The 23,972-nt window shown below is 41.0% G+C and overlaps 1 protein-coding gene and 3 long non-coding RNA genes across 5 annotated transcripts; 2 read left to right on the forward strand and 2 right to left on the reverse strand.

Moving 5' to 3' along the window:
• Positions 1-161: 161 nt before the first annotated feature.
• On the reverse strand, positions 162-6,105 carry LOC137176024 (uncharacterized). The gene is made up of 3 exons (XR_010925773.1): positions 3,503-6,105; positions 1,284-1,618; positions 162-907 (listed from the first exon to the last, which is right to left on the reverse strand). It is a non-coding gene; the product is annotated as an uncharacterized lncRNA (long non-coding RNA).
• A 189-nt stretch (positions 6,106-6,294) lies between these two features.
• On the reverse strand, positions 6,295-7,421 carry LOC137176022 (uncharacterized). The gene is made up of 2 exons (XR_010925771.1): positions 7,338-7,421; positions 6,295-6,560 (listed from the first exon to the last, which is right to left on the reverse strand). It is a non-coding gene; the product is annotated as an uncharacterized lncRNA (long non-coding RNA).
• Positions 7,422-8,580: 1,159 nt separating this feature from the next.
• LOC137176020 (uncharacterized) lies at positions 8,581-8,946 on the forward strand. Its single transcript, XR_010925768.1, has 2 exons — positions 8,581-8,670; positions 8,798-8,946. It is a non-coding gene; the product is annotated as an uncharacterized lncRNA (long non-coding RNA).
• A 7,530-nt stretch (positions 8,947-16,476) lies between these two features.
• On the forward strand, positions 16,477-20,334 carry LOC137176013 (T-cell ecto-ADP-ribosyltransferase 1-like). Of its 2 annotated transcripts, XM_067582036.1 has the most exons (4): positions 16,482-17,041; positions 17,394-17,485; positions 18,014-18,094; positions 18,551-19,879. In XM_067582036.1, the coding sequence occupies exons 2-4, from the start codon at positions 17,414-17,416 to the stop codon at positions 19,253-19,255; spliced, it is 858 nt and encodes a 285-aa protein (XP_067438137.1). In that variant the 5' UTR covers positions 16,482-17,041; positions 17,394-17,413; the 3' UTR covers positions 19,256-19,879. The 2 variants fall into 2 exon arrangements, with proteins under 2 accessions (XP_067438138.1, XP_067438137.1); XM_067582037.1 differs by lacking the exon at positions 18,014-18,094 and having other exon boundaries at positions 16,477-17,041; positions 18,551-20,334.
• Positions 20,335-23,972: the final 3,638 nt, after the last annotated feature.

The raw sequence follows: 23,972 nt of genomic DNA on the forward strand, positions 1-23,972 counted from the left end.
TGTGCACTAGTGATCGGATCACCTGAGACGGATGTTGTTGCCAGGAGTAACCAGGAACCATGATGGCGGCTTGTGTTTCAGTGAGTCTCCTCCCTCAGCGTAAACACATTTAATCTGAACGAGGCTTTAATGACGTCGTCTCGTTGTTTCTTCTTCTGCAGCGGTTTAATGGCACCAAACAGAAACAAACATTCATTATAAACTTGAGTTACATTTGGATGTTTTTCCTTCACTTTTACACTTTTTGAGGTTTAATGTTCGTCTGTGTTTAGAGCAGAAACACAAAAATGTAATTTTTTAGCTTTTATATCATAAAAAATGGACAGAATGAGCCTTTTAAATAATAAAACCAGTCTTTGACATGAACATCTTCTCTGATTCTTTCATCGTCGTCTCTGTGGAACATGGTGAAGGAGCAGAAACGTGTTTCTGAACAAACAGCAGCAGAGACGATAATGAGTCATGAAGTCTGAGAAAAGAAACAAAAGAAACACAGTGAAGCTGCTCGTCCCACAAGCTTCTCCTCACACAAAGGCTGCCGTCAGAGGTGTGAAGGCGACTCCGGGATCTTAATTAACGTTGAGCGGCAGCAGATTCAGCCGACACCTTCTCATTCCTACGCTAAATATAGAGGAGAAGAAGAAGAAGAAGCGGGAGGAAGAGGAGGAGGAGGAGGAGGAGGAGAGGCTCTGAAAAGCACTAAAAGCTGCTCTGTGTGTCGTCAATAAACCTATTTATGTTCTGTTCATCAACACACACACACACACACACACACACACACTGCTGTTTGTGTATGTGTGTGTGTGTGTGTGTGTGTGTGTGTGTGTGTTTCCACGTCCCACGTCTCCTCCTGCGTTCCCACAATCCTTTGTTGCGGCTGACAGATGGTGATAATCAGTATTGTCCCCTGGAGACGAGAAGACGACACACATCAACCATCAACACACACACACACACACACACACACACACACATCAACCATCAACACACACACAAGCTAACAAACTAACACACAAACACACATTAGCCACACACACACAATAACACAACACATCATTACACAAACACACAAACACTAAAAAACACTAAAAAACACATAAACTATATGACTATCAACCATCAACACACAAAACAAACACATAAACACAACAAAACGCACAAACACACATCAACCAACAACACAACAATCAATGCACAAAAACACACAAACATCAACACACAACAAACAAACATAAAAACACGCTAAATGCTAAATGCTAACATCGGCATGCTAACCTGTTTACCTTCAGTCAGCTGATGTAAACAACCTGGTCTCTAATCAGCGGGTACAGGTGTGTTTACAGGAAGCAGGTTAACGTGCTCTCTGATTGGCTGGCCACTGACAGACTGTTACATCGTCCTCCGTCTGACCTCCGTCAGACTTCACATCCATCATCTGCAGACAGAACAATTGGACTCCCATCACAGTTTCCTGTTTCATCATCACTTCCTGTCACAGAGTCGCTCGCCGTGTCTTCACACCGTACTGAACAACGACTCAGAAGAGTTTTTCTCTGTGTGCAAACGTTTTTAACCTCCTCACTGAGACACACAGTCGTCCTCCAGCCTCCTGCAGCATCTGTAATATATATAATATATATAATATATATAATTTATATCTATAATACTGCTCACATCACTCAACGTCAGGTCATCGACACACGAAATACATTTCTACATCTGACCGTTTAAAATAGAGAACAGATAAATGTGAAGAGTAACATTTGTGAAGATGTTTGTTGTTTCTTTAATATTTAGAAACATCTTGAAGATTTTCATCATATTTAATAAACATTAAAAGTGTCTGATGATGATGATGATGATGATGATTCTGCAGGTTTTACTTCCTGTTCTGCTGTAAAAGATTTCCAGCCGCCGTGAGAGATATTAATGATCTCTGATTAATTATGACTTTACTCACACAGAGAGGAAGATGAAGAGGAGGAGGAGGAAAAAGGAGGAGGAAGATGAAGAGGAGAAGGAGGAAAAGGAGGAGGAAGATGAAGAGGAGGAGGAGGAAAAAGGAGGAGGAAGATGAAGAGGAGGAGGGAAAAGGGAGTCACGGCGCGCAGTCGTGTTTGATTAAAAGATTCGTGTGAACAGGTCTGGATTCAGTCGTCAGGTTTCACCAAACGGATTCATGTTTCTCATCATCGTCCAATTGAAACAACTCTGTGTGTGTATGTGTGTGTGTGTGTGTGTGTGTGTTTGTATGTGTATGTGTGTGTGTGTGTGTGTGTGTGTGTGTGTGTGTGTGTGTGTTAGCTAAATGTTTGTGTGTTTCGCAGATCAATCGGCTCCTCGTTATAATTCATGTTGAACACGTTCTCCGTTTTAATGCTGCTGAGTTCTTTCACACAAACATCAGTTTTAGAAGCCAAAAGATAAAATAATAGACAATAATCTGTAAAATCAACAGAGTTTAAACTGCATTTACTCAACTACTGTATTGAAGTACAGTTTAGAGGTACTTGTACTTTACTTGAGTATTTCCATGTGATGCTACTTTCTACATTTCAGAGGGAAATATTGTACTTTCTACTCCACTACATTTATTTGACAGCTTTCGTTACTTTTCAGATGAAGATTTGACACAATGGATAATATAACAAGCTTTTAAAATACAACACATTGTTAAAGATGAAACCAGTGGTTTCCAACCTTTTTGTCTTTTGACGTCTTACAAAAAGCAGTGTGTAGTCGGGGTCACATTTCACATGTCTATGAGTTGTTAACAGCTCCACCAAATAGTGATTTTTCCCTCTAAACTTCTCACATGCTTTCATTTCAATAAATGTTCAAATGATCCAATATTTCAGCAAAAATCAAAGATTAGAGAAAAAGTCCAAAAACTGAAAACAGATTTGTGTATCAGAACTTTGTTTTTTCTTCTTTCCTCTCCCATTAATCATCTCACCACCCCTCAGATTTATCTGCTGACCCTTTGGAGGGGCCTGACCCCTAGGTTGGGAACCACTGGACTAAACTAGCTAACTGTATATAAAGTAGTGTAAACTAGCTCCACCTCCAGCAGCTACAACAGTAACATGCTGCTCTAACACTGATGCTTCACTATTAATAATCTAATGATGTCATATATAATAATATATCAGTCAGAGGGACCAAACCACTACTTTTACTGCAATACTTTAACTACATCAAGCTCATAATACTTATGTACTTTTACTGCAATACTTTAACTACATCAAGCTCATAATACTTATGTACTTTTACTGCAATACTTTAACTACATCAAGCTCATAATACTTATGTACTTTTACTGCAATACTTTAACTACATCAAGCTCATAATACTTATGTACTTTTACTGCAATACTTTAACTACATCAAGCTCATAATACTTATGTACTTTTACTGCAATACTTTAACTACATCAAGCTCATAATACTTATGTACTTTTACTGCAATACTTTAACTACATCAAGCTCATAATACTTATGTACTTTTACTGCTGGTCAGATGAATGAGCAGCAGAAACAGAGTGATTGAGGAGGTCGTCTGCTGTGATTGTTTCCTGTGTCCCACTCGTTCCTCTCGGTCTTATCTCTCTGAACGCACACAATATTCTCCAACAACACTTCCCTGCGGCCGAACAGCTGAAAACAGACTGTCAGAGAGAAGAAGAGGAGACGGATGCAGAGACGGAGGGAGAGAAAAACAACCTGACTTCATCTGAAATGTAGTGGAGTGGAAGTATAAAGTAGCATCACATGGAAATACTCAAGTACAGTAGTACAGTTACTCTCCATCACTGTCTGTGGTAAAGATGCTGTGAAATCTTCCATCGTGTACATTTTGTCGTGTACTCGTGTTCACACGTGTCGGCGTTGTTGCCGCCGGCGTCCATCTTCCATACCTGAGCGTCTCTGTCGCCTCGGGTTCGCCATCATGCTCTCTTTACGATCCTCTGTGAGCAGATGTCTTCCATTAAAAAGCTGTACGACTGCACACACACACACAAACATCACAGAAGCTGTTGGAGGGTTAATGGAGTGTTAATAAAACCAGCCTCCGTCCTCACAAATAACCAGGGGAACTCTGGGTAAATGCGGCCGATTAGAGCTGCAACAATCAGAGAGGTGAAGTCTTACAGCAGGTAATTTACCTCCGCAGGAATTTATTTCTCTCTGAAAGCAATAAGCCTGATGGCCGAGGAGGATCATATTAGAGTTAGAGGGAGAGAGAGACGACGTTTACAAGTCAGACACCACTAACTTCCACACGTTTGTTGTGTTTTCTGATGTTTTTTTGATGTGATTTGCGTCTCAGGGTCTCCGTATTTCTGGATTCTCCGGCTCTCCGTACCTTCAGAGGTCAGCTCAGAACAATTTGATGGTCAACAACACAAATTTATGTGATCTGACTGGACTCTGAGTCTGGAAAAAGACTGGACGCTTCACGTTTCTGAACGTATTAAAGCTGTCGGAGACGTGAACCGTCCAGTCTAGACTGAGCACGGAGCAAAACCATGAATGAAAGCATGAATGCGAGGGCAGACGAGCAGCGACACACCAGCAGAGACATGAACCGTCCTGAATATCCTGAAGAGACTCCAGATCTGTGGAGCCTCTTCTGGTCTAAAGTCTGAGCAGAAGCAGGAGAGTGAGATTAAAATCCATTTGTATGGAGTATTCATGAATTCAGCCGCAGAAATGACACGCGGCCTCGTGTGTTTCTATAACACATATTGGTTTCAGCCCGTCGGACCCTGTGGGAGCGCGGCGCCGCTCACCGTGACAAATAAACACATTCTCATCTTATTAACAGGTTTTTATTTTTTCCTCTGTAATCTGCTCGGCTCTGCTGCTGCACAGCTTTCTGTGAGGCTGCTGTTTTCTTTTTTTACTTCAGGGCTGCTTCCAACTGCACACCGGGTTGTTTTTCAGATAAAAAAAAAACTTCTCCCCAGAGTCAAACGTGGTCAGAAGCTTCATAATTTATCTGCAGTGTCCAGTATTTGGCCTCTCTAAAGAAAAAGAACACTGTAAACAGCTTCAAATGCCATAAAATAGCTGTTTTCCACTGCAGGAATGAAACAACATGTTGATGATATAACAAAATGTAATATAATGAAACTTAACAATAATAATAATAATAATGTAATTCACCATAAAAAAAACAAATGTCAGGAAAACATGTCATTTAATGTACTGAACCAAAAGGAAACGGTACCATAATGGAGCAAAATACAAATAATCACAAATATGACAAATGTATCTATGCATATTTAAGTGTGAGGACATTTATGGGAAATTTGTGGACATTATATTTATTGTTTATATTGCAAATGTTGTAAATTTACACATTTACATTCTGCAGATTATTTCTGGCTCCTCTATTTGACAGCTCACATAATCCTGAAGGATGTTTGTTTCACGCATCACATTACCAGCCTCCTCAACTCTTGATTGGCCAACGGCGTGGGCCAATACCCTCCAATGTGTGCAAGGATTGCACACTGATTGGGTGAGTTGCTAGATTTACCAGTCCGACATGGCGTTACTGATACTGGTCCAGGGCAATCAGGCCAGCCTTACTGTTGATGTTTGTCATTGAATGTCTTGCGCTCCAGAGGATGAAGTCTTTACATTTTTAGCTCCTCTACTGGTGAAACAGCAACATACGTGACTGCGCCTCCCAGCTGAGCACCTCTCCTGTTATCGTCTTCTTTAACGCAGCCCAAAGGGAATACACACACAGCCGCTTAGATTCACCATATGCCTGGGGTCAAGTCGTTGTTTGTTTTTTCGCTTCATTAGTTTGTGTTGCTGTGGCCATGTGATTTATTGGTTTCCCACATTTGGAGTGTTTGTTTGTTTGATTTTAAATTATAAATGACTCGCTGCATATTGAGGGAAATACGCCGGCTGTGTCCTCAGACGGTTTATTCACTGCACATATGAGAGGCGTTAGGAGCCACCTTTTAAAGACTGCGACTATTCTGACCTTAACTTAAGCTCACTATCCCTACTCCTGGACCAGACCTGACCCTCTTTCTCTTGGACTCTGGATTCTTAGCACCTTGATGTGCTGCTGGACGGTGATTTTAAAGGTTTCACCCTGTTGTAATATTGCAGATTTGCATACATATGTTACCACAACATAACACAATTAGAGGTTTTTTGTGCAGCAACAATAACTTGTTCATCATCTTTATGTATTCACATAGAGAAACAGGAAGCAGATTCATATTTGACTTGCTTTTTGTGGATTTTTTTTTTTTTACGTGATGATGGGTTTGATCTCGGCTCGCTGTGATTGGTCAGCTCTCAGCCTCGGGGCGTCACGTCCCATCAGCCACTTCATCATCTTCCTCACCGAGGGCGAATAAAAGCTGGCTCTGTGATAAAAATTTAAACACATGCAGTTGAGACGCACTCCGTCACACTCGGCGCCCCCCTGAGGAAATCAAACTGGGATCATTTGTCAGCGCGGCTGCAGCTTATAGATTTCTGCTTATAACCGACTGTAATTCACTTTCTGCTGGTGCTGCCTGCAGATCTGTGGGGGAGCAGAAGAAGAAGAAGAATGAGTGAAATACAATGACTCTGCCTCAGCACGTCTGTCAGCTGATGAAGTCATCGTCCTGTTTATTGTCAGCTTTTGTTCTTTTAAAAAAAACAAACACACAAAGAAGAAAATCAATACAGCAGCCGATCACAGCTTCACTGATGACAAACTAATATCTTCTTATTACTGAAATAATCCGGTTTAAAAACTCAGACACGTAATGAAGAGGTTTTATTGTGATAACTGAATGTCAGATATGGTCAAAAGTATGTGGGCAGCAGAACATTCCCTCATTAACCTCCAGTCTTCTGGTATCAGGCTGTGGAAGATTTCAGCATTTTGGGTTTCTGTCTTGTGTTCTTGAGGTGTTTTGACTCTGAATCATTTTTAGTGATGTTGATTTCAGTCCTGACTATGTGGAAACATTGCATTGTATAGCCCACTATCACAAATCACAAAGTAGCCTCAATCTGTCCTTAGACCTGCAATTCAAATAAGGAAAAACTCCCTAAAAACCTTTAACAGAGAAAAAAATGTGAGAAAGCTCAGGAAGAGCAACAGAGGAGGACTGACTGTGACAACAGGACAGACCACACAGCCGGCAGCTTAGTCTTCGAGCTTTCCCAAACCGCCGAGCAGGGACAAACTCCGCCCACATCTGCTGACGAGGCTACGCTAGCGCTAACATTAGTCAGCCTGCTATCAGGCCTGAGGCTATCTGGAGCCACGTCTAAAGTAACGTTAGTAGAGAAATCTGCTCTAACTCACGAACACAGTCACATCCCGGTCCCCTCCTGGTCGCCTCCTGGTCACCTCCCGGTCCCCTCCTGGTCCCCTCCTGGTCGCCTCCTGGTCGCCTCCCGGTCCCCTCCTGGTCCCCTCCTGGTCGCCTCCCGGTCCCCTCCTGGTCCCCTCCTGGTCGCCTCCCGGTCCCCTCCCGGTCTCCTCCTGGTCGTCTCCTGGTCGCCTCCCGGTCCCCTCCTGGTCTCCTCCTGGTCGTCTCCTGGTTGCCTCCTGGTCCCCTCCTGGGTCGCTTCCTGATCTCCTGGTCGCCTCCTGATCCCCTTCTGATCCCTCCTGGTCGCCTCCTGGTCCCCTGCTGATCCCTCCTGGTCGCCTCCTGGTCCCCTTCTGATCCCTCCTGGTCCCCTCCTGATCCCCTCCTGGTCGCTTCCTGGTCCCTTTCTGATCCCTCCTGGTCGCCTCCTGGTTGCCTCCTGGTCCCCTACTGGTTGCCTCCTGGTCCCCTCCTGGTTGCCTCCTGGTCCCCTACTGGTTGCCTCCTGGTTGCCTCCTGGTCACTTCCTGGGTCGCCTCCTGATCCCCTGGTCGCCTCCTGGGCCCCTTCTGATCCCTCCTGGTCGCTTCCTGGTCCCCTTCTGATCCCTCCTGGTCGCCTCCTGATCCCTTCCTGATCGCCTCCTGGTTGCCTCCTGATCCCTTCCTGATCGCCTCCTGGTTGCCTCCAGGTCACCTCCTGGTCGCCTCCTGGTCGCTTCCTGGTCACCTCCTGGTCGCCTCCTGGTCGCCTCCTGGTCGCCTCCTGGTCGCTTCCTGGTTGCTTCCTGGTCACCTCCTGGTCCCCTCCTGGTCGCCTCCTGGTCGCCTCCTGGTCCCCTCCTGGTCGCCTTCTGGTCGCCTCCTGGTCCCCTCCTGGTCGCCTCCTGGTCGCCTTCTGGTCACCTCCTGGTCGCCTCCTGGTCCCCTCCTGGTCACCTCCTGGTCGCCTTCTGGTCACCTCCTGGTCGCCTCCTGGTCCCCTCCTGGTCACCTCCTGGTCGCCTCCTGGTCCCCTCCTGGTCGCCTTGTGGTTGGTTGTTTGTCGGCAAGCTGCTCAGAATGGAACATGAGGATTTAATGCAGATCTGTGAGAGTCAGACAGGTTTGATGGAGCAGAGGTTTGTGGTGTCAGTTTGTTGTTGGAGCAGCTGATAAAAAGCTCAAAGTGGAACATTTAGTTTGTAGAGTATAAATTTGTTTTATATGTTCTACATAGAACTGCAGCTACAGACGTCACAGAGTCAGACGCTGGTTTAAAGATGGAAGCTGTGGAGCAGAGACGCTGCGAGACTTCAAGATGAAGAAAGAGAGACATTAACGTGTATTGTTAAAATCTAATTAAAATTCATATCAATACACTGTATGATTTATAAATAAGCAACATTTCAGTATTGATTGATTATCTTCAGGCTGCAGCTTCTCACACTGAATCATTTATATTTCCACAGATGCAGAGACGACGTGAGAGTGAAATCATCAGACTTAGTGAAGCCAGGAGCTTTTCTGACTTCAGGTCATGTGACCAAATAAGGAAGCTGAACATCAAGAGTTAACTGTTATAAGATGAATCATATTAAATAAACAGTATTCAGCTGCACTACTGGTTTAAATTCACATGTCTTATGTTGCAGTTTGATTTTGATACTTTTATCATTTTTTTTTATGAATGATATGTTTTTAAAATAATTACACTAAACATATATGTATATATACTAATAAAAACAAATACATAACTAAAAATAAATGATAAATAAACATGAAGAAAATTATTATTAGTCACTTCAACATTTATGACTCCCAGTAATTAAATATTTAAATATTATCAGTTAGCACACTACTAGACCATCAGTGTAACACTGAATATTTATGACTTTTTACGATATGCGTTACAACAGCGAAAGGCATTTACGCAGTCGTCTAGGCTAAAAACAAAGGCTAACTTGGTGTGTTCCAGGCCACATTTTGTCCTTTTTCGTGGCTCAAAAGCTCACATCCATAGAAAAGTTTGGTCTCATCTGCAGATTAATTCCATACGTTATGATCCGCTTAAGTTAGTCACCATATGACGTGAATAAATCCCTGTTTCCGTTAGCTACGCTGCCATCTTGACTGTACACACCTCTACTGATCTCACTCTTCTAGTTAATAGTCGTATTTTATTCAAAAGGAAGGATTTTGTTTTTGTTTCTTGGTGTCATTCAGACCAAAGTTTGTCATCATCACTGTTTGACTTATTTATTGTTTTTGTCATAGTTTTTGTTGTCAAAATGAAAACACACATCAGTATTTAGTGTTTTCAAAGAAGTAAATTAGCAGGATGAAATATTCTTCTCACTTTATTATTTTTACATGTTGTTCCACTAAAACAAAACTAAAAGCTCCAAAATGTGACATTCTGATCATTCTGATAACTGTCAGTTTGTTTTGCCGTCACTCATCATAACCGGTTTATTATCTTGTTGTGTTTTTATTTTCCCTCCGTCTCTTATTTATCTCTTTGCTGACTGACTTTCTGTCACTAAGAGATTTATTCTCCACATTTATCTCCATCCGTCACGTCTGTCAGCTCCTGTAGGACACCTGAGAACGTCCACAGTTATTTTTAAAATCTCTGCATCGACCGCTTCATATTTCAGTCTGAGTTTGTGTTTCGAGACGGAAAGAAAGAAAACGAAGCATCCGGTCAGCTGACAGAAACTCTTCTTTATTATTAAAGTGTAACTTCTCTCCGTGTTGTTCCTGTGACTCTGCTCCTCTGACCAGCTGGAGGGTTATGATGAACACTCCTCTATCACTGCAGCTTCTCTCTCTGCTCTTATCTACTGCAGATAATTAATATTTCTGTTCTGTCCAGTTCGATCGGCACACAGCTGGAAACATCAGTTCATCCTTCCACTGAGGGTTTTTACTTTCATCAGATCAAGTACACAAACAAGTTAAAAGGAAAATCAGTCAGAAGTCAGATTTCAAAGCAGGTTGATAGAAAAAGTTATTTTTAACAAAGTTTTACTACAGAGAACAGATCAGTTGGAGGTTTAGAGGACTTGATGCTGTGAAGAAACATGTCATACTTTGTTACTTTACAGTATGTTGCCTCACTTTATGTTACTATGGGAGGCCCTCTGAGCATTTAGTAGATATCCTTGATATCAAACGTAAGTTTCCTCTACTAGTTCAGTCTTTGGCAGCACTAGTTGGACATTTCATTGAAGTAGTTGAACTAGCTCTTACTAGTAGTACCAGTAAACTAGTCAAAAACAGCCCACTAGTGTAACCAGTAGGCATTTTGGCTCTAGTACTAGTACTACTAGAAGTACCAGTAGTATTAGAGGACTGTATGCAAATGAAGCAGGCGGGACAAGGATTTTGATTGGTCAGTGCTGGTACTATGTGCTGGACCATCTTAATGTGATGAGCTAAACTATTTAGCAGCATTCTTTGATGGCACAAGAGAGTTATTTTAGTAGCTTGTTGTGACTAAAACGTTATGTTTGATTAAATGTGTAGAAGTGTGTGATTATACTGCACAGATGTTATATTTATTTAATTTGTCTGCTTTACCGCTTTTACTAGCAGTGAAAGGGGGAGATGCACTAGATAACTGTAGATGCAAGGTGGCAGCAGAGCGCTTGATTCCTGCTGACAGGGTTTTAGGATAATACCTCCTCCGACCACGACGTAAATGCAATGGCAGAGTGGTGCTATCTGTATTTCCACTCGATAACTCCACCGGAAGTGAAGCAGAAGAAACTGACTGACTGCAGAGAGCTAGCGTTCTTGTAGCTCAGCACCACACATACTGGATTAGTATGTGGCACGTTATGTTGTTCATGTCTTATTCAAGGCTCCCCAAAAAAAATAGCAAACTATCTTTATGTGCCTTGGACATATGCCAGCCAGCTAATGCTAGCTAGCTAGCCAACTGCCTAACTATAGAGATATGTGTTAGCTATCAACATTGAGTTGTGAAGTATTTGCCTTATACAGTAATACAGTCCATACAAAGGACAGTCGTGAACATGAACGTTGACTGATGCAAACGTAAATACAACTGTCAAACAAGAAGCTTATGGTGATACTTTACCTTGACAGTATCCTACATGGCTACTACTGTTACTGCAGTATTCTTGTCTCTGCAGGGCTACTACTACAATAGCTGTGGTCCAGATTGACACTTGCATTAGATTTTGGAGTCCATCAGAACCAGCTAACACTAGTATCATAATGAGTGCAGCTTTTCTTCATTAATCTATTATACTAGTGTGGGGAGAGGGCAAAGGTCAAGAGTGCATTCTTCGCAGCCAACACCAAGTTTGAGAAGATCTGAACGGATGTTTCCTTTACTTCACAGACTGAAAAAGCACTTGAGATCTGAAACTTGTGGTTCATCAATGACACATGTTCATGTGTCATTGATGAACCAAATGTTCATGTGGTTCATGATGGAAACTGCTGCTTGGGTGTTGCTTGGCGCATTGTGGAACTTTTAGCTTTGTCAGTCAGAGGTGTTGCGTAGGCAGGTTGCCTTTATATAGATATTTAACCTTTAAGTGGTGTTTGGGTCAAACTGACTCATTTCTAATTTTTAACAAAAGAAAATTATACAAGGGTATCATTTTTCAACCTGAAACTTCATGGACTTGGGCTACTACTACTGTTACTGCAGTATTCTCATCCCTGCAGGGCTAATACTACTGTTACTGCAGTATTCTCGTCCCTGCAGGGCTACTACTTCTACAGCTGCGGCCCAAATTAACACTTGCAATAGATTTATGAGTTCATCAGAACCAGCTAACACTAGTATCATAATGAGTACAGCTTTTCTTCATTAACTTATTATACTATGAAGAATACAATAATAAAGAAAGAAATTTAGAAATAATTTGGTTAATCTATATAAGATTTCCCAGATCGATTGTACTTGTCTCGCTCCCGAACACAGCCTTCCGGAAACCAATACGCTGGTTGCCAACTGCTGTTATAAACCAAAAAGAAGAAGAAGAAAAAGTTTTTTCCAAACAGAGTGCTACATCCTGTCAGCCGAGGGGTTTCCTATCTGTGCAGCCAAACACTGCAGCACCTCCACGGACTGTTTCACCCTCCGCAGGCTCCACTTCACTCCACATCACCGCTGCTTCTTCCCACTTTAACCTGAATAACAATCCGGGGCTCGGTGCTCCGGTTGGATCCAAACAGAGAGCTGAGGCTAGCTGGGAGGCTAGCAGAGGCTAACTGGCTGTGCTTCCTTCCGGTCATGTTGCAGCTAACGCTTCGCTAGTCTCACGAACGCAAGTCTGTCCCGACCATGGTCCCTGCTGACCGTCCCTGACTGACCCAGTTACTATGGTTACTGCCTTGTCGGCCGAGTGTTGCCACTCTCTGTATCCATCGTTTCAACTTTAAAGCCCTCTAGCGTTTCCTATAGTCTCATGGTTGTTATTTGTTATTTTTCCAGTTCGCACATGTCTATTTTTAGGGGCAAATGCGACTGAAATACTCGCACTGTAGAGCCCTGCCTCTACTGGTCATGTCCACTCCGTCAGCCTTTGAAAGAAATGTAGAGATGGACAAAAGTTTGAACATTCTTCATTAATGTACCTGTTACCTGACCAGATCTTGCTCTGATTCCTCTCTTCTTTTTCTCACTATCGGTGAAAAGTTAAGCCCATTTTACACATCTAATTGTTTGAATGTAATGTACAGTAACAACATTAAAGCAAATGTAATACGAGGCCAGTAGACTTGTCATCATGGATTATTATTACATTTTTGGCTGATATGGACTCTTAGTAACACAAACAGCATTGGATAATTTTCAGTAAACTTTTCTAAATAATTTATAATCAGGTTCTCTGCAACCATGTTTACACAAAACTGTACTCATAAGTTCTATATGTCACATTCAACACAAGTACATATAATGTATAATATGAAGGAAAAAACACCATATCAGAATTGTTTAGAATAAATTTATAAAAGGAACATGTGAAGGAGGCTTCTTTCTGAAACTATCAAACAAGCTGATGTTCCCATCAACACACCAATACAGGCACCATCACCCTGTTTCTGCCGGCTGTGCAGACTGTCAGGATGATATTCATCTAAGGAACGGTTGTTCTGCAGCTTCTGCTTCAGTCCTACATCAAGCCTCAACCAGTCATCCCATGTTGCTGCAGTGTTCTTCATCACTCACTGTGATGATGCTCTGCCCCTCTGCCGCTGCCGACTGTGGGCCTGTTGACGGACAGAAGTAAAACACGAGATGTTCCAAAGTTTAGATATGACATATTTCATGTAGAATGTAGTAGCTGTTCAGGAGTAAATATATTCTAAAATGGAGTGGGTCTTCAGTGTTGTTCAGTTATATCACTGGTTATCAATAGCATGTGTCAAATAGCAGTCAGACATTTAAGAACTCCATATATTTTAGAAAGCTATAGTAATCTGGTGAATTGAATTGAACATTGATGGATATGAACTGAGAGTAAACTGTTGGGCATAAAAACTGTTTAACGTTACTGTGAGACAAAAAGGCGGATGTGTATGAGTTACTAACAAGCAGCTACCAACAGCAAACTGATAGCTGTTTGCTAAATAAAGCAACAGCAACTGGGATAAGCTAACGCTAAATCATAGCCAGTTAGCTTGAGTGTGTTACAGGTTCAATTGACTGTGCAAACTTAACTTACTCACTTAATTTAAACATTGCGTACGCAATGCAAGTATCTACATGTGTAAACCGAAAACACACTTTCATTGATGTAAGAATGTTGTCAAAAGTAACCAACTCATAGCTCCAACTCATCAACAGAAAGACAGCAGGATCCTTTAAACATGGCTCGTACCCAAATTTCAACATGGTCTTGACGTCAACTTCACGTTCTCTATATTTGACACTGAACATAAAACTTCCATGCAGTGGTCGAAACAAGCAGAGATACCGAAAAATTAATTAGACATTACATTTTACAGTTCCAACTGTACACCTCCAGTCTTTGTGAAAAGGGCCTGACCTGAAACTTTTGAAGTCTCGTCACAGGACTGTGGCGTGTGCTGGTTTGATTGCTAATGCCTGAATAGTCAAGACACACAATAAATACAGAAATAAATAAATAGGGAAATAAATAAATAAGGAAATAAATGAAAACAGAAATGAATGTAAACATAAAAAAATAAATGAGGAAATAAATAAATATGAAAATAAATAAATACAGAAAATAAAGAATTTGTCAAATAAATAATATTTATTGATTGTATATTTCTGTGCATATTTATTTATTTTCAAATTAACCTGCACATTTTTTTGATAATTCCGCATTTTATTTCTACATTTCTTTTTTTATTATTTAATTTATTTATTTATTGAGCCATTTATTTATTTATTCATTTTTGATTTGGGCAGTTTCAGTCCTTCATATTATACTATTGCAGGGAGAGGTCAAAGGTCCAGAGTGCATTCTCCACAGCCGAGACCAAGTGTGAAGAGATCTGAACAGATGTTTGCTTTACTTCACAGAATAAAAAACCACTTGAGATCTGAAACTTACCCACATAAACCACATGAACCACATGAAGACGTGAACATGTGGTTCATGATGGAAACTGCTGCTTGAGTGTTGCTTGGTGCATTGTAGAATTTTTAGCTTTGTCAGTCAGAGGTGTTGCGTAGGCAGGTTGTCCTTATATAGATACTAAACCTTTAAGTGGTGTTTGGATCAAATTGACTCATTTCTAATTTTTACTTAAGGAAAATTATACAAAGATATAATCTTTCAACCTGAAACTTCATGGACTTGGGCTACTACTACTGTTACTGCAGTATTCTCGTCACAGAATAACAATAACAATAACAGCAGCAGTAACAATAGCCGGGGAAGGACACCAACAGGACTGCGAAGGACCGCGATGGCTCGACCTGCAACCCAGGGTTTCCTGCAAGATGAGAAAGCACAAAAAACTCTGAGGAAGAAGCAAAGTTAGTAACATGCATTAATGGTACATGAATGCATACAGATGGAGAGGAGGAGGAGCAGAGAGGAGCTCAGTGCATCATGGGAAGTCCCCCAGCAGTCTAGGCCTATAGCAGCATAACTAATGGCTGATCCAAGGCGAGCCTGGTCGGCCCTAACTATAAGCTTTATCAAAAAGGAAAGTTTTAAGCCTACTCTTAAACATAGAGAGGGTGTCTGCACCCCGGACTGAATCTGGTAGATGGTTCCACAGGAGAGGAGCCTGATAGCTGAAGGCTCTGCCTCCCATTCTACTTTTAAAGACTAGAGGAACCACCAGTAAGCTGCATACTGGGAGCACAGTGTTCTAGTGGGATAATACGGTACTATGAGCTCTTCAAGATATGATGGTGCCTGACCATTAAGGGCTTTGTAAGTTAGGAGAAGGATTTTAAATTCTATTCTAGATTTTACAGGAAGCCAATGTAGTGAAGCTAAAATGGGAGAAATGTGATCTCTTTTTCTAGTTTTAGTCAGAACACGTGCAGCTGCATTCTGGACCAGCTGGAGAGTCTTTAGAGACTTGTTAGGGCAGCCTGATAATAAGGAATTGCAATAATCCAGCCTAGAAGTAACAAATGCGTGAACTAGTTTTTCTGCATCTTTTAGGGACAGGATGTGCCTGATTTTTGTGATATTACGTAAGTGAAAAAAGGCAGTCCTTGAAATTTGATTTATGTGGGAGTTAAAGGACATGTCCTGATCAAAGATAACTCCCAGATTCCTTACGGTGGTGCTGGAGGCCAGGGTAATGCCATCCAGAGCAGCTTTATCATTAGATAATGTCTTACTAAGGTGTTTAGGGCCAAACACAATAACTTCAGTTTTATCTGAATTTAGTAGCAGAAAATTGCAGGTCATCCAGGTCTTTATGTCGTTAAGGCATGTTTGGAGTTTGTTTAACTGATTGGTTTCATCTGGTTTCATTGATAAATATAATTGGGTGTCATCTGCATAACAATGAAAGTTTATGGAGTGTTTCCTAATAATATTACCTAAAGGAAGCATATACAAGGTGAATAGAATTGGTCCAAGTACAGAACCTTGTGGAACTCCGTGTCTAACTTTTGCCTTCATGGAGGATTCATCATTAACATGTACAAACTGAAATCGGTCTGATAAATAGGACTTAAACCAGCTTAATGCAGTTCCTTTAATGCCAATTAAATGTTCCAGTCTCTGCAAAAGGATTTGATGGTCAATTGTGTCGAATGCGGCACTAAGATCTAACAGGACAAGTATAGAGACAAATCCTTTGTCCGATGCAGTTAGGAGGTCGTTTGTGACTTTCACCAGTGCTGTCTCTGTGCTATGATGCTAGATGGCTTCTGTCAGTCAAAAGTAACTATAGGTCACTTTTGGCGACTGAATTCAAGACCTGTACTGTTGTTTTTCTTGGGAGGACGGCTGCATTCTACATAAGTTGTAGCAAATCTGTAGAGTTGTGAACAATTTCAATTCTACATTCATTTTATTTACGCCTTCATTTGCAGTTTTTTACAAAAGCGGAACAGAGAAGATGAGATATAGTGAGAGAAGGGAGGGGAGGTTCCTCATGGAGAGTTCCTGTGAAATGGTGACCACAGAAAGTTTTCCCCTTCTCTGACAGACTATAAAACCTCTGCAGTCTGACTCTCTGCTCTTCCTGCCTCCTCAGCATCTCAGAGCAAGTGTTCAACACAGGTAAAAACTCTTTAACACACTAACGATGAAATACTTTCAAATATGAAGATCAGGATTTTACACCAGATTCACTTAATAATAACTGAACCTAATAGATGTCTTCATTTATCAGTGTATGAAGTTCATTATTATGCAATAACATTATGTTTTAATGTTTTTACAAACTTTATGTATTTGTGTGTCACTATGGTGACAAGCTGTGGCTTCGTGGTGAGCTGTGTGTCTATGGTATTTATAAAAAGAGACGACCATGAGTCCTGTAGAAATATTAAGGACCTGCTGTCTAACCAAACCTTTTGACCAGCAGTCAGCATGTCACACTTCTTTATTTGTGTATGTTCACGTTGTACAGCTGTTTTCCTGACTGCAGAGATGGCAGTGCCCTGCACAATCATCATGGCTGCTACAGTACTTACAGCCCTTATGCCACCCATCTATTGTTTGGTGAGTAACACATTCTGCTAACAGTGAGGGACATTTTTACATTTACTTTCCACTCCAACATCATGTGTGACAGATCTGTAGACACATCAGAAAAAGTCCTGACAATAACGAGACATGTGCTGTGTGTTTTCTGATTGATGAAACAACATCTGAAGCGTAACTTCATGTTGTGGTAAAAAAAACCACGAGAAGCTTTTTTCAAAGTCAGAGCTCCAGCGTTGAAGAGCGTCTAGAGATGAAGCGTTCCCACCTGATCATTGGAGGAGTTCTAGTCCTACTTGCTGCTTTAAGACTTTCAGTCCTTGTCTGGTGGTTTAAGATTAATATTAACATTTATTTATTGTAATTTCTCATCACTCACATACATTGAAACTAAATGTATCCTCTGCATTTAACCCAACCTACACTCACACACTAGGAGCAGCTACACTGCAGCGCCCGGGGATCAACTTCAGGTCTTTTTGCCGGTTTCTTGGTCAGGAACTCTGACAGGAGTATTAACCCTAACATACATGTCTTTGATGGTAGGAGGAAACCAGAGAACCCAGCAGAGACCCACGTAGACACGGGGAGAACATGCAAACTCCACGCAGGGACCTGCCCATTGTGGTGAGTAACACATTCTGCCAACAGTCTTAAGCTTCAGTTTTATTGTCTTTATACAACAGAGGATTGATCAGTCAAACCTGTTGAGTGTATTGAACGTTAAGGTTTGTATGTAACCAACTTGTGAGTGGACGGTATCATCTTGTTTTATTCCATGAAGTCAAGTTGGTTGTCAGCTCAGTTCCAGCCCTGTCTCCTACTAAATGTCTTTATATACTAGGAAATAGTTTTCCCATTGTGGTAACAAACGTAATGGCTGCTTGAATGATGTTTGTCAACATTTTATTGACACGTTCAGTATCAACATTTTCTCATCATGTTGACAGAAAACATCATTCAGACTGCATTACGTTTCCTTCAACCTGTATTTACTGCTGCACTTTATATAAGTTGGTTTGAATAAACCATAAAACCTTTGTTGTGTAACATCACCTGTTCCTTCCTTCTTCTGCCCTCCAGAACTCCAGCTCATTTCCACTGGACATGGTTCATAATGCTGTTGATGACAAGTACAAAGGCTGCACCGAGAGAATGGAGAAGAAGGTTGAGGAAGAATATTTCAACAAAGAGAATAAGGGGAAATTTCAAAAAGCCTGGAAAAATGCAGGAAAGTGTTCAGACAAACAGAAAGACCCAGAGGATAAGGCTCTCACCAAAAACCACATGAAGGCAATATGTGCTTATACATCTGACGAAATTTATAATGAATTCAATCAAGCAGTCCGGACCGGTAGGGACATCTATGGCAGCTCCTTCAAATTCCACTATTTACATTACTGGCTGACTACTGCCATACAAACCCTGAAAAAAAGCCAAAACTGTCAGACTACTTATCGAAGAACCTGGCATGAATTCACTGGCAAAGTTAAACAAAAAATTCGGTTTGGTGCGTTTGCCTCCAGCTCTAGAAGAGCAGACCTTAAACATTTTGGTAACAAGACCTGCTTTAAAATTAAGACCTGCTCAGGAGCTTATCTGAAGCATTATTCAACCTTTGAAACACATGAGGAAGAGGTGCTTATCCCCCCCTATGAAAGATTCAAGATAACCAACATTATTGAAGGTCGGGGTAAATTTCCAGATCTGAAGGATTGTGAGAAGGTCTTTATATTGGAGAGTGCAGGAGAACAGAGTAACCTAAACTGCAAACTTGCACCCAAATGAGAGAGCAGAGTTTTCTTCTACTGATGGAGAAAATGCAATAAAATGAGTTTTGTTCTGTAAACGTCATAAATCAATCAATAAATCTATAAATCGATACAACAGCTGTACTGAAGTCAATCATTGTGCATCACAACATCATCTATTACTGTGTACAGTATCAGATGTAGGAGCATCTGTGCTGTTTTGATTCTACTCAATATTCTCATAACTAACCAAATAAAGAATGTTAACACGTGTGCAGCGTCAACAACAAATAAACAAACACAAACAGTCAGAAACTCATTCAGTCATGTTGATGTTGATGGAAAGTTTCCAGCAGCTGTTTGACGTCCTGCAGACTGACTGCAGCAGCTCAGACGCATCAGATGGAAATAAAAGGCTTCATGATGTAAACTGTGAGATTATTTTTCTGTTCTGTATGTTTTCATCATCTCCTCCCAACAAACACAGGAGGATTTAAAAAAATAAAAAAATATTTAGACTGTTTTTCTCCAATCGACCTTCCTGAACTAACTAACTAAATCTTTCTCTCTCGACCCAACCGGTTGGTTGATGGTTTCAGCTTCTGCAACCTCAATAACATTTAAATCTTTTCTGCTATGCATTTACTTTGTTTCCACTAAACCGAGGTGTCAGATATGATGCTTGATGCTGATGGAGTAAAGATTGATCTTGTCAATTGCTTTTTTAACCATATTCTTGTTTTTTAAAAATAGTGCTGTATCGTCAGCAAATTGGCTAGTCATGAATTCTTTCCCCAGTATTTCGATATCTTGTATATTGGGGAGTTTTTAAGGAATATCGCAATCAATTCTCCAGCTAAAATAGATAATAAAGGACTAATCGGGCATCCCTGCTGAATTCCCCATTTAATTGGGAATCTTTTTGAAGAGCCACTGCCCAGTCTTCACAGATTCATCAGTGCATCGCTTCATTAACCTCATCAGCCTTATAAATCTCAGAAGTCATCAGCCTCCAGCAGAGTCTGGACTCCATGGGGGGATTTATCTTGCTGCTGCTCAGGACTGATGTCCCTCGATTCAGAATCTGTCTGTAGAGTCGCAGCGCCAAAGACTTTTGACACAGTAACACTCAATCATCAACATCTTCTGTATAATAAACAATTATTTTTGCTTCATTCACTTGTCTCTTCCGATTGAAATGCTATTTTTTATGGCTATAGTTTACACCATTGTTTACACCATGGGGTGGAGCAGGGTAATCAGCTTGGTGAAGCATGTCTACAGAAGAGAAGTTTTAAAGGGTATGTGTAAAGTTTTTGTGTTTATTTGTGTTTTATTGTCTATGTCATGTTGTTTTATGTTCTGTGTCATGGATCTCTACGGGGGTTTGCCCTGATTTTGAAGCAGCTATATGTCATGTAAAAATTAAAATAAAAAAGTATAAATGGTACCAAAGAAGCTTATAAAACCTCTATCAAATAAATTTACCATTTGTACCTGGAATATCAATGGACTAAAAGGTGCTAAAAAACATAAAGTTCTTGGTCATTAAAGAAAATGTATTGAGACATTGTTTTTGTTCGAGAGCTTCATTTTGAACCCCGGAAATATAATATCTCAAGAGACATGCTACAATCCCCCACACATTTATGTCCTTCATACAATGTTCAGGTCAATTTGACCCACATACACAAAGGGGGGGCCAAACTTTTTCAAACAACTTTACTGCAGCAGAGCGCTGATCCACCGCCGCTAGGTGATCACTGCACGCCACTGCAACATCAGGTGCTGTTACTACTGCTACTGCTACTACTACTATTACTAGTACTGCCACTGCTACTACTATTACTAGTACTACTACTACTATTACTACTTCTACTACTACTATTACTAATACTGCTACTGCTACTACTATTACTACTTCTACTACTTCTATTACGCCCACTGCTACTGTTACTACCACTACTTCTGTTGTGTCGAATTGTTGCAGAAAAATGTATCAGAGCAAAAAAAAACTCTCTCTTGAAAATAAAAAGGGAGTCAGAGGTCCAAGCAGCAAAGTGTTCTTTAATGCCGGCAAAAAAGGGGAACGAGTAGCACTTTTTACAAAGTATCAAATCGCTCCAAAGGTTTTCCTCTGGGGCATTGTTTTTATGTCCTTGGGTCAGCTTAGGTCACACCTTATCATCCAGCCTCCCTAATTTTTGACCAATCATTACATTACTTTTATCTCTGTCACTTGTTGTTGGTCAAAACTCTTCAAACCAGGTTTTTGAGCTGTTTCAGGATATGTACTGGCATAATTCTTCCTGATTATATCCAATTTTTATATATAAGTATTGGGAATCATTTTACACCATTATTGCCCAGTTGTCTTCTGGCCTTTTATTTTTATAAGTTATTCTAGTCATTTTACACCCTTATTTCTTGATCTCCTCCAGAGGGTATTTTTTTTTAAAAGGTGAAGACTTTAATGCAGACCCCAGCAAAGTGACATGTAATACAAACACACTCAAATTTCTCCAGTGTATGATTATGATTCTTCTACCGTGCCTCTATACGTACAGTGTGATTAAATATGGTTCGTGAGATTATAACTACACCAATACAAATTGTATCCCACTAGCCCTTATTGCTTATAAACTTGTAAAATCAATCTGCATAGCTTAATATTGTCTTTAAGCACACCAATGACTTTTAATGAAACTACACCACACTTCCACAGCTGTGGTCCAGATTGACACTTGCATTAGATTTCGGAGTCCATCAGAACCAGCTAACACTAGTATCATAATGAGTACAGCTTTTCTTCATTAACCTATTATACTAGTGTAGGGAGAGGGCAAAGGTCAAGACTGCATTCCCCCCAGTCAACACCAAGTGTCAGAACATCTGAACAAATGTTTGTTTTACTTCACAGACTGAAAAACCACTTGAGATCTGAAACTTATATATAACACGCGAACATGTGGTTCATGTTGATGGAAACTGCTGCTTGGGTGTTGCTTGGTGCATTGTAGAACTTTAAGCTTTGTCAGTCAGAGGTGTTGCTTAGGCAGGTTGTCCTTATATAGATACTAAACCTTTAAGTGGTGTTTGGGTCAAATTGACTCATTTCTAATTTTTACTAAAAGAAAATTATACAAAGATATAATCTTTCAACCTGAAACTTCATCGACTTGGGCTACTACTACTGTTACTGCAGTATTCTCATCCCTGTAGGGCTACTACTACAGTTACTGCAGTATTCTCATCCCTGTAGGGCTACTACCACTACTACTAATAATAATACTTCTACAGCTGTGGTCCAGATTGACACTTGCATTAAAATTTAGAGTCCATCAGAACCAGCTAACACTAGTATCATAATGAGAACAGCTTTTCTTCATTAACCTATTATACTAGTGTAGGGAGAGGGCAAACGTTAAGACTGCATTCTCCCCAGTCAACACCAAGTGTGAAGAGATCTGATCGGATGTTTGCTTTACTGCAGAGAATGTAAAACCACTTGAGATCTGAAACTACACCCCATGAACCACATGAAGACGTGAACACATGAGCATGTGGTTCATGTGGTTCATGATGGAAACTGCTGCTTGGGTGTTGCTTGGTGCATTGTAGAACTTTTAGCTTTGTCAGTCAGAGGTGTTGCTTAGGCAGGTTGCCCTTATATAGATACTAAACCTTTAAGTGGTGTTTGGATCAAATTGACTCATTTCTAATTTTTACTTAATGAAAATTATACAAACATATAATCTTTCAACCTGAAACTTCATGGCCCAGGTCTACTACTACAGTTACTGCAGTATTCTCGTCCCTGCAGGGCTATTACTACTGTTACTGCAGTATTCTCGTCCCTGCAGGTCTACTACTACTGTTACTGCAGTATTCTCGTCCCTGCAGGTCTACTACTACAGTTACTGCAGTATTCTCATCCCTGCAGGGCTATTACTACAGTTACTGCAGTATTCTCGTCCCTGCAGGGCTACTACTACTATAACTGCAGTATTCTCGTCCCTGCAGGTCTACTACTACTGTTACTGCAGTATTCTCGTCCCTGCAGGGCTACTACTACTGTTACTGCAGTATTCTCGTCCCCGCAGGTCTACTACTACTGTTACTGCAGTATTCTCGTCCCTGCAGGTCTACTACTACTGTTACTGCAGTATTCTCGTCCCCGCAGGTCTACTACTACTGTTACTGCAGTATTCTCGTCCCTGCAGGGCTACTACTACAGTTACTGCAGTATTCTCGTCCCTGCAGGGCTACTACTACTGTTACTGCAGTATTCTCGTCCCTGCAGGGCTACTACTACTGTAACTGCAGTATTCTCGTCCCTGCAGAGATACTACTACTGTTACTGCAGTATTCTCGTCACAGAATAACAATAACAGCAGCAGTAACAATAGCCGGGGAAGGACACCAACAGGACTGCGAAGGACCGCAAAGGCTCGCCGTGCAACCCAGGGTTTCCTGCAAGATGAGAAAGCACAAAAAACTCTGAGGAAGAAGCCAAGTTAGTAACATGCATTAATGGTACATGAATGCATACAGATGGAGAGGAGGAGGAGCAGAGAGGAGCTACTACTATTACTACTTCTACTACTACTATTACTACTTCTACTACTTCTATTACTCCCACTGCTACTGTTACTACCACTACTTCTACAGCTGTGGTCCAGATTGACACTTGCATTAGATTTTGGAGTCCATCAGAACCAGCTAACACTAGTATCATAATGAGTACAGCTTTT

The sequence above is a fragment of the Thunnus thynnus genome, chromosome 23, assembly GCF_963924715.1.
Source record: "Thunnus thynnus chromosome 23, fThuThy2.1, whole genome shotgun sequence".
Classification (NCBI taxonomy): domain Eukaryota; kingdom Metazoa; phylum Chordata; class Actinopteri; order Scombriformes; family Scombridae; genus Thunnus; species Thunnus thynnus.